This window comes from Durio zibethinus, chromosome 13 (genome assembly GCF_047325235.1).
Source record: "Durio zibethinus cultivar Kanyao isolate XHJ-2024 chromosome 13, ASM4732523v1, whole genome shotgun sequence".
NCBI classification, from domain to species: Eukaryota; Viridiplantae; Streptophyta; class Magnoliopsida; order Malvales; family Malvaceae; genus Durio; species Durio zibethinus.
In genome coordinates this window covers 12,247,862-12,258,142 of record NC_143174.1, presented here as the reverse complement: position 1 = coordinate 12,258,142, position 10,281 = coordinate 12,247,862, and the positions used below count along the sequence as shown (strand labels likewise).

Here is a 10,281-nt window from a genome sequence, read left to right as displayed (position 1 = left end):
AGAAAGGACATGGCTCTACCTATGGGTTAAGTTTATTATGGCTCACTAAATGTGATTTGGCGTTGACTCTACAAGTTCTCAAATTGTTTTTCACATTATTGTCCATCATAGACTAATGAAACACCTTAACCATTGCCCATTATAGGCTATAAATGAAAAAGGTTTAATTTGAGTGAGAGTTTTTTACTAATCCATGTAGAGACAAGAAATCTCATGAAGGTGTAGGTGCTTTACTCCCTTCTAAGGGATAAAACTTGGGTGTAGAGCTCATATTATACATATGCAAATGACTGACATATATATAAAAAGAATAAATAAATAAATAAAATACAAGCAAGAGAAAAAAAATCTTAAATTTATTAGGTTAGGCTAAGATAACAATAAATTATTTATTGGTGTGACTTTCGATCTCCCTAATGGAGTCGTCAAACTATCATAACGTATAAATCCATGAATCTACCGCTAGACATAGACTTTAGGAGTTGCCACAAATTTTTTTTGTTTAGGTGCAATTGGCCACCTAACTGAATCTATCTCATTTAAAAAAAAAATCCTAAGATTAACTTAAGTGTTTTCAAATAGTATATTCTAGTCTACTAAACCAGATTTAAGTTTGAAAATGCAGTTACGCATGAGAAAAGTTATAGCACCCTCACAGTGCCCATCTAAAATATGGTACTAGTTTGATTTCAAATTATCCATACCTTAAAATATATTTATAATTTACTAACTAATTTTAATATTGAAAATTTTTCTTAAATTAGTCCAATATATTGATAATAATTTAAGAATATTTTCTCACCTCCATAGTATTCAAGAAAACTATTTGTCACGTTTTAATAAGGCTCCATTGTCGAATTAATTTAATTTTGCTTTTAGAAATAAATATCTATAAATTAGGTTTATAGTAAAAAAAATGTCCTCTAATTTGTTAGTAAGACTTTTTGTTGAAAATTATCATCTAATCTGTTAGTACGATTTTATGCAAAAAGACAAGAAATGTTATTTTATTATTTTTTTGAAAACTTAATCTTTTAAGAAATTATAATGTTTCAAATATATTGGTAAAACCTTATTTTGAAAAAATATTGGCCCTCTAATCTGTTGATGAGGCTTTTTATTTATATATTTTTTGAAATAAATAAATTTATAAAGTTTTCCCATATGTTGGTAAAACTCTATTTTTTAAAAATGATTACCTTCCAATCTGTTGGTAAAGTTTTTATTTAAATCTTTATTTTGTTATATAAAAAATATTTTTTTTATAATTTTTTATAAAATACTAAAAATAATAGACAAATAAATAAATGAATTAATAAATAAATAAAATAAAATTTAAAGAAAAGCAAAATTACCTATAATTGGCTTGGCTTGGTAGCTGAAGAAGGTAGCTATAGGCACAAATCAACTCGAGTGGCTTGGAACTCAGCTTTTGGCGTGGCTTGGCTTGGTTTAGTGCAACAAACGAAGAGAAGGTCAAAATTAGGTTGCGCTAAAAGTCAGGTGTGGGTATGGTAAAACACACAGACCTAGATGCCTTTAAGAGTTTTAAAATGGCGTAATATTGGGTTGTTATAAAAACTCAAATTTTAGGCTTTTCTTCATAAGTGCTTGAGTATACTTCTTTTTCTAAAATGGTTGTTCTTCTATCTTCTTTCTAACTTATTCATAGGCATCCAAAAATCGGTGAATAAATCCCAAAAATGGGTAAAGAATTTTCAAAAATCGGTGAAATTCTTTAACACTGACACCAATGCCAGAAGCTTCAATTTCTTGCCTAAAAATTCAAAGAATTTTCCAAAAACCTAACAAATTATCTAGAAAACTAAATCCAGAAATCCCTAGAATGCAAAACCCTATAAAGCAAAACCCTACAGAAATTCAAACCCAAAAAACACCAAATCTCAATTTTAGAAAATCTAAACAAATCAAACCTAGAACCTAAAACCTCTTGGTTACTAAACAAATTTCTCTCTTTTCTCTTAAGATATTCTATATAATTTTTTTCTTTCCTTTTTTTTTTTTATGTTCTCTTTTATGTGTGGTTGAATGGTGTTTATACAGAGCCTTCTACTAGGAATTTTAGGGATTCACATTGAATGGAAAAGATTGCAAATCTAATTATGCTCTAAATTGATATTTTTTCTTAATTCTCTTTAAAGCCTATTTAATTAATTTATGAAATTATCTTGATTTTTCTTGATTTTCATATCTCTCAAAATTTTTCAAATTAAATTTGACTTTGATTTTCTGAGATATTTGAAGAGATTATATTTTAGTTTTAATTATCGATATTATCATTGATTAGTGCTTAAATTACTTTATAAATTTTGTTGATATAATTTATGATAAAAAAATTTAAACCAAATAAATAAAAGATTAAAAGATAAATAAATAAGATAAATAAAATATTAAAAAATATAAAAAATAAGATAATTAGGTTTAATCGGAGCTAGGCTCAAATGATTAGAGCCCCGAAACAGGTCAAAAAAAACTTTTAAAAGAAAGAAGAAATTTTTGTCTTTATTTTTTATTTTGTCTTTCATTTTTTTTTATTTCTTTTCCTCTTTTTCACAAATTAAAATTTTGAAATTTGAAAAAATTAAGAAACTTTCATGACGTGATATCAGCGGTTGTAGGTTTCAGTTTTTTAAGCTTTCATGACGTGACTTATAAATGAATAAGATGCCTAAAAGCAGTTGTGTAATTGACTATCCCTAGCATGAAATAATGAAAAAAGCATCAATATGATGGACAAACTCTTTTTCTTGTCTACTTTTTCAGACACAAGCTAATTCTCATGACTCATTAAACATGGCCACGTGGCATATTAATTAGCCCTCGCACTACGAGTTCTCGATTCTTACTTGAAGTCTTTGTCAACTCTTTCATGTGCTAAACAACCATTAGATTAGCCGGGAAAATCGAACGGCTCAAAATAGAGTTACCGACATCACCCGATTACATAGAAGAATACCGCTGGTCAACAGTTTTAGATTAAAAAACGAAGAGTGTTTTCCCAAACAAAAGTATTTTGTAATCTTATGCCTTAAATAGGGTGCTTTTAAACTTTATTCCTAAAAGCCTATAGTATTGTACAACTAAATTTCAAGTGAGCAAAAGAATTACATGTCACTCTTCTTCCTCCCATCCTTCCATTCTCTAACTCTGTAGAAGTCCAATCTTTGACCATCTTCATATCTTTTTCATTTTGTTCTTCTCCCAGCAAAAATGACAATGTTTAGAAATAAATTAGCAGTTTCCATAAACAAAATATTGAGAAAGTGAAGTGAAAAAACAAATCAAAGATTCATGTCTGTTCAATTTGTGGATCTTCTATGGTAAAACAAATCTCAAAATCTATTAACAGAAATTATCTAAATTGCACAATGCAGACAAAGCTTGCTTGAACCATAAAAACCCACATCTCTTTAAAGCTTAAAAACCAACATCTCTTTAATTGATGCCAAGATTCCAGGGGAGCTGATGAGAGGATGTTCTTTCCTTCTTCAGGATGTTTTTTGTTAAGAGTAAGGGATTGGACAGCTATGTCGAGGGGATGTTAGATTTAGGTTGAAGTCTTGGTTAGCCAAAAAGCAGGAGTTAAACTTAGACATGAGTTCAATCCTCTTCCATTTTGAACCTCTTTTCTTTTTGGCTAAATTATCTTTAGCTCTCTTACCATTTCGTGACTTAGCTTGGATGAGAACGTATAGGGAAAAGGAGGGAAGAAAGAATCGCAAACTTTCCATCTCTACCTTCCATTTCGACAACTTTTTACAAGTAATACATATGAAGCAATGCATCACCTCCTCGAACACATCCTTAAAATCAAAATTGTAAGAAGGAAAGTATTCCTATCACAAGGCAACAATGAATACTGTAATGAGAACCTAACAACCATTTAAGCACAAAGCAACAGAAACAACTCATTTTCAAATTCACGTGTGATTGCTAAAATTTGAAGTACAGGAGATCACCTGTATTAAAAGATTCTAAAATTAAGCAACCATAACCTTATCGTTGACAAGGCAAATACAAAAGTCTGATTCACATTGAAACTTGTTGATGCTTTCAATCACAGAAGTTTGAAGATCGATAAATGGCACAAATATTGCCAAAATGTTGCACATGCAAAAGCGCTCGACTAGATTGTTTGAATAATCCTCCTTGTCTTTTTGGATGACAATGAAATATAAAATCATCATCAAAAACTGGGTTTCAATACTCCATTTTCCTTGATTTTCATTTTGAGCAGAGATGAATTTTCAGTCTCACCTTAACTTGGTTTTTAGAGTTTTAAGATATTGAAATTGATTTTTTGAATAGAGATAAGTTTCCAATCCCATCTCTCCAATTGAATTGTTAATAAAATTATAATTAATTAAATATTTTTATTTTTTATCTGATGTGGAGTCCACATGTACAAAATACCTCCTTTTAGGAATTACATTTAAAACTACTCTATTTAGTAAATATAATTAATGAGAACCTTAATCAGGAAAAAACTCAAAAAACAAAATGACTAAACGTCACGTGACCCCCACTTTTATTAGCTTTCTTTCTTTGGGAATTCTAAATGCACCCATGTTTTTCTCTATATTCTATTTATTTTAAAATTTTTTATAAGTAAAATTATAAATTTTAAAATTAATAAAAATTTTCTTTTATTATTTTTATCTTAGAGAAAAAATAATATCTTACTAGAAATTAATTAAATTAAATATAAAATAGCAAACATAAGTTTTTTTTATAAATTTAAAATTTATTATTTTTTAATAAATTTTTTTTATCGATTATTAAAATTTTATAATAATTTTAATTATTCTGAACTTTTTAAAGAAGTTTTTTCATCTACTTATCATGATAAATTTTGTCAATTATCATATTAGATTTTGATAAAATTATTTAATATTCAATAACATTACTTATACGACTTATACGGCCTCTTTATTCATAAGCATGTAATGTTGGTCAAGAAAATTTTCAACTTTAGGTTAGTTCTAACTCTTCCAACATCTTTTCTATTGATTATCAAATTCATATGAGGGCGAAGATATGGCAATGATGATTTTGTAACATTTTGACAAAATTATGTAGTATTTAATAGTATTATTTATACAGTTTTAAAGACTTTCAACTCTTATATATTGATCAAATTTGATAATTCTTTCATCACATTTCGTAATATTAAAAGATAAAATACTTAATTAGAACATCATAAGATTTTATTTTTTTTCTCTAAAATTAAAAGAGTAAAAGTAATTCTTTTTATTAATTTTAAAATTTATGATTTTTTTAATAATAAATTTTTTTCATGGCACTAATTTATAAATAATTTTAATAAAATTTCTTTTGTTGTAATTTTTCATAAATTTTCATTTTTCCCTCTAAAAAATGATAGATATCCAAAATTTTATAAGAAGATTATTTAAGTAATTTTATTTATAAATTTTTTTTTAAAAAAGGGTATATTTAACAAAAAGACGAAATGTATTTAGAACTCCCTTTCTTTCTTTCTTTCTTTTTTTTTATATGTTTACCGTTTTCATGTGGTTATATACGTAATTTCCCCTCGAACTTCAAAGGCCAGGGTTATCTTTTTATACTAATGTTCTCTAATGTTATTAAGTCATTCGTATAAATCATTAACAGGAATATTTTTGTTGGATAAATCTCAAGAGTCATAATTAAAGTTATTAGCACTTATCATAGAAGAAAGACATTTTGCAAACGTTATAATTCCAGTCAACATAAATTTCAAAAACCTTCCTTCTCATAATGTTTCTAAATAAACATTTACCCTTTCACAAAACTCTATAATAGTGTTATGACCTTATAAAGATTTCAATATTTGACTAAACCTAATTGAAATTCTGATTCAAGAGATAATTGTGAAGCTTCGAATTTTTTTATGAGTAAAAATTAATTTAATTAATTTATATACATATTTTTAAAAGATAATGTTTAATAAATTAAAAATTTTAATCTCAACATCTTTGATTTCTTTTTTTTACCTTCAAACTTCTATTCTTTTATGTCAAAATTTTTTTTTTTAAAAAAATGAAAGCACTACTAAAATAATATAAATCCAAACATAACTTTGAACCGCAATCTATGTTACACTTTGACTACTAACAGTTAGTCGGTTCTTCTAGTCTGGTCAACGTTGTAGAACAGCTCATTGTTTGTTCTGCTTCCTCCAAAATTTCGAACTCTATTTATTACTTTGTTACTCCTTTGGACCAAAAACAATTCTTTACCTCATACCGTCTCTCTCTGCGTTGTGGCCCACCACCAAACTCCTCGACATACAAAGCAGCCCCGTACGTTTATTCAACCATCTTCCATGTAAATCTTCAAAGCAATCTTAGCCGTTGGATCGGTATTCCACTTTGACTCCCACCCTATCTTTTGCCCGGTCACCCTGTCATATTTAACCCTCATATGAGTTGTATCACTTGTTGCTTTCCAATCGCCACTTACGCTTTCCCCTTCATCTTCAACTCTTCTCATTCCCCAGGCTTCAATGAATTGTTGAGCTCTCAAGCTATCTTCCTTGCGCTCTTTCTTTCCTTGTTTTTCGTCGTTGTTTTCTGAAAATGGCTGTAGATCTGATGAGTTTTCCGAAGATGGATGATTAGATGGCCATACAAGAGGCTGCATCACAAGGCTTGAAGAGCATGGAGCACCTGATCCGCCTCCTTTCTCACCAATCAAACCACGTCGACTGCACGGACCTTGCCGACCACACTGTCTCTAAGTTCAAAAAGCTCATCTCACTACTTAACAGAACTGGTCATGCCCGATTCAGACGTGGACCGATTCAGTCCTCTTCTTCAACATCATCGTCTGCTTCTCCAACTGTTCCTAATTCCCACAAGACTCTAACTCTAAATCCAGCTCCGATTGCAAAACCGGCGAGCATAAATTCATCGCCGGCCGCGGCTTCGGTTATCGTTCCCCCTGGTTTTGTCCAATCACAGCCACAGAGTTTGACTCTTGACTTTACAAAACCTAGTTTGTTTAGCTCCAACACTGAAAGTACTGAGCTGGAGTTTACAAAAGAAAATTTTAGCGTTTCGTCGAACTCTTCGTTTATGTCTTCTGCCATCACCGGTGACGGCATCGTTTCCAACGGAAAGCAAAGTTCCTCTCTATTTTTGACGCCGGTGCCTACCGTTTCTGCGGGAAAACCCCCGCTATCTTTGGCTCCATACAAGAAGAGATGCCGCGTACATGACCATTCCGATAACGTTTCCGGCAAGATCTCCGAGTCCGGTAACATCAAGTGCCGTTGCTCAAAGCGAAGGTAATACTAAGATTTGTTCTAGCTTTTTTTAAGCAATGGCGTATTTTAACATTCAGATCTAACTTTTGACTAACGTTGTCTGCGGGACTTTATCGGTACTTTGTTATTTTAAAGTTCTATTGGAATCGGCCGAGAGAGGATTAAAACGTCTGAGTTTAGCTGAGTGGTCCCGATTGTAGCGAAATGTAGGTCAATTGAGCAGTTAATGTTTTAAATGCTGGAGCACGCGTGATAATGACAAAAGCTAAATTTTAGTGAAGGGCGGTATCAAAATTCTGAACTTCGGTATTACAAGATCTTTGTCCTACTAGGTGCTTTTTCCTATGGGTTGAAGTTGACCCTTAGTGAAAACAACAAGTCACCGTACGCACACGGCTCACGATAGCGCTTAGAGTGCATGACAGGAAATCCGAGATAAATACTATTTCAGTCCACTTTATTTTTAATAATTATCAGTAACAATTTGCGACACTTATGCTTAATGCTCGTATTTTTTCTTTAAATATTTCAGGAAAAATCGGGAAAAAAAGGTAATCAGGGTTCCAGCGATCAGTTCGAAGATCAGCGATATTCCACCGGACGAGTATTCTTGGAGGAAGTACGGGCAAAAGCCGATAAAGGGCTCACCATATCCACGGTAACTACTGTGGTTCTTCTGAATTTGCAACCCCTATCACTGGATCATCCAATCAGATTACACAGCATTTCTAGGATCCGTTTTTTATTTGTGTTTGTGTTGACATTTTCAGGGGATATCACAAGTGCAGTTCCATCAGGGGTTGCCCCGCGAGGAAACACGTGGAACGAGCCGCGGATGATCCTTCTATGTTGATTGTGACTTACGAAGGGGAGCACCGCCACTCTCAACCCGCGATGCAGGAGAACATGGCTCCCGGCGTGGGGCACGTTTTCGAGTCAACGTGATAAACAAATATTAAATTAAAAAAAAAAAAAAGTAAAAGAGAAAGGTGGACGTAGACTTTTGTATTATTTTGTAGTAGTTGAGGGGGCTGGATGTGAATTTGTCGTTGTATTTTTCCAAACGAAAAACAAAAAAGGGAGACTAGTTGAGTTGAGATTGTGCGAATTGGTCCTTAAAGTACTATTAAATTGTAATTAATTTTTTTGTGTGTTCGTGTGAGATGATCTTTGTGTGTGAGTCAATGAGATGGTGAAATGGGATTGGTGGGGATGGGGGTATAGGATCTGTGCGTACTTAAAAGCTAACTACATGGGATAAATTGTACTGTAGCTTTCATGTAGTTAGTTTTGTCGCGTGTTAGTTACGGTGTTAATTCTTTTAAATTTTATTTTTTTATTCTTTCACATCTAAATATTAAAATGTAAAAATTATAGAATAAAAATTATAATATTATTAATTTTTTTTGTATTTTTTTATTTTTTTATATCTTTTAGTCATGAATAAATTTTGTAACAAATATGTATTTGCTAAAGAGTAAAGTAAATGTATGAATGAAATTTATTAAATTACTTTGAGAAAAGGGATAAGAATAAAATTAAATAAACTATTCGATTCAATAAATTAAATTTTATTAAGATTTTATTATTTATAATATTATTTTTTAATGAAATTACAAGTATTATACAAGTTACAATTATAATCAATAATTAAGTATTATATTTATATAAGAAGATATTGAATAATCAATTAATAAATTAGAACATAAATATTAAAAATATTTTTAAAATATGAAAATAATTTGATTAAGTTTAATCCAAGAGAAATCATATTAAGTTATTAAATAATTTAAGGTATGGCTCCAAGATTAAAGATATGATTTAAGATTTAAAAATAATCAAATAAAGAAGGCCTACCATGTAGGCAATTTCCTTGCACATATAAGTCAATTGCCTTAAGCTTCTAGGGAAAGTAATTGATTGCTAGTAGCATTGAGTTAGCTACTCTGACAAACAGAAGCTAAACATAGATTCTATATAAAATAGTAATGAATTGTCAGCTTAGAGTAATTGATTGCTATGGTTAGATATGAATGGAATCGATTTAAACTTTAATGGAATGGACTATTATTGATTGATAGTCTTATAAAAACTGGTCTAATATTATAGTAGTCAACTACTAACAAGAAAGAAGTAGATTGCCCTATAGAAGACTGAAGTTGGAACCATTTTGAAAATTTTAAAAGTCAATTGTTATATGGAGCAGCTGACTACTTATGGGTCGAATGCAATCTGTAAGTTGAAAAGAGTTGACTATTATAAGGAGATTACCCTACTTTAGATAGCATTTTGAAATTTGAAAATGCAAAGAAGTAGTCAACTGCCTTTCTAATTGAGTCGACTACTCTATGTGAAAATTATAATTTCTTAAAACATGAAAAGTAATTTCTCTTTGATTGAAAATTTAATTAATTCAATGAACTAGCTCGTCTTTAATTATTTAGAATGACATCTTTCCAATAAAAGAAATAATCTTTATTTGAAACAACACAATTAAAGTGTCACAACCTTATGATCAAATCTCTATAAATAAAGATTATTGTGAGTTCATTTGATATATTCAAAAGTTCTACTCTTTTTATATTTTCTCCCATTTCTTTCAAGATAAAGGCTTATTTTTTTGGCATTATTTGCTATAAAAAACCCTTATTAAAGACAAGAAATTTTCACCTTTCATTAAAAGAATGTTTAGTTATTTGGTTTTTCTAGTGTAAAGAAAACCAAATATACGCTTCATTATAACTTGGAGGTTATTCAATACAATCTTTTTTGCATACTGTTATTGGTAAAGGTGAAATAAGCCCAAGGACAGTGGCATTAGTTGCATATCTTAAAGCCATTTTCTTTCATGATTAAAAGTTCTATTTGATCTAGTTAATTTGCAAAAGAATGGCTACAAGAAGTTTACAAATTCTATAATAAAGTACATATTATTTTTGTATTCTTAAGCCTTGTATTTACTAACATTCCTAAGGTTTACTTTAGCAATT

At 30.1% G+C, this 10,281-nt stretch overlaps 1 protein-coding gene across 1 annotated transcript; it reads left to right on the top strand.

The window, feature by feature from the left end:
* Positions 1 to 6,164: 6,164 nt before the first annotated feature.
* LOC111302836 (putative WRKY transcription factor 17) lies at positions 6,165 to 8,691 on the top strand. Its single transcript, XM_089741871.1, has 3 exons — positions 6,165 to 7,312; positions 7,824 to 7,949; positions 8,062 to 8,691. Exons 1-3 carry the CDS (start codon positions 6,645 to 6,647, stop codon positions 8,234 to 8,236), a joined length of 969 nt encoding a protein of 322 aa, XP_089597997.1. The 5' UTR covers positions 6,165 to 6,644; the 3' UTR covers positions 8,237 to 8,691.
* The last annotated feature ends 1,590 nt before the right edge of the window (positions 8,692 to 10,281 follow it).

What these genes read in the sequence shown, in the direction of transcription:
- LOC111302836 (XM_089741871.1), top strand. Translation starts at nt 6,645, where the DNA reads ATGGCCATACAAGAGGCTGCATCACAAGGCTTGAAGAGCATGGAGCAC. An exon ending in TGCCGTTGCTCAAAGCGAAG is followed by an intron (nt 7,313 to 7,823) that starts GTAATACTAAGA and finishes TAAATATTTCAG; the next exon opens with GAAAAATCGGGAAAAAAAGG. An exon ending in AAGGGCTCACCATATCCACG is followed by an intron (nt 7,950 to 8,061) that starts GTAACTACTGTG and finishes TGACATTTTCAG; the next exon opens with GGGATATCACAAGTGCAGTT.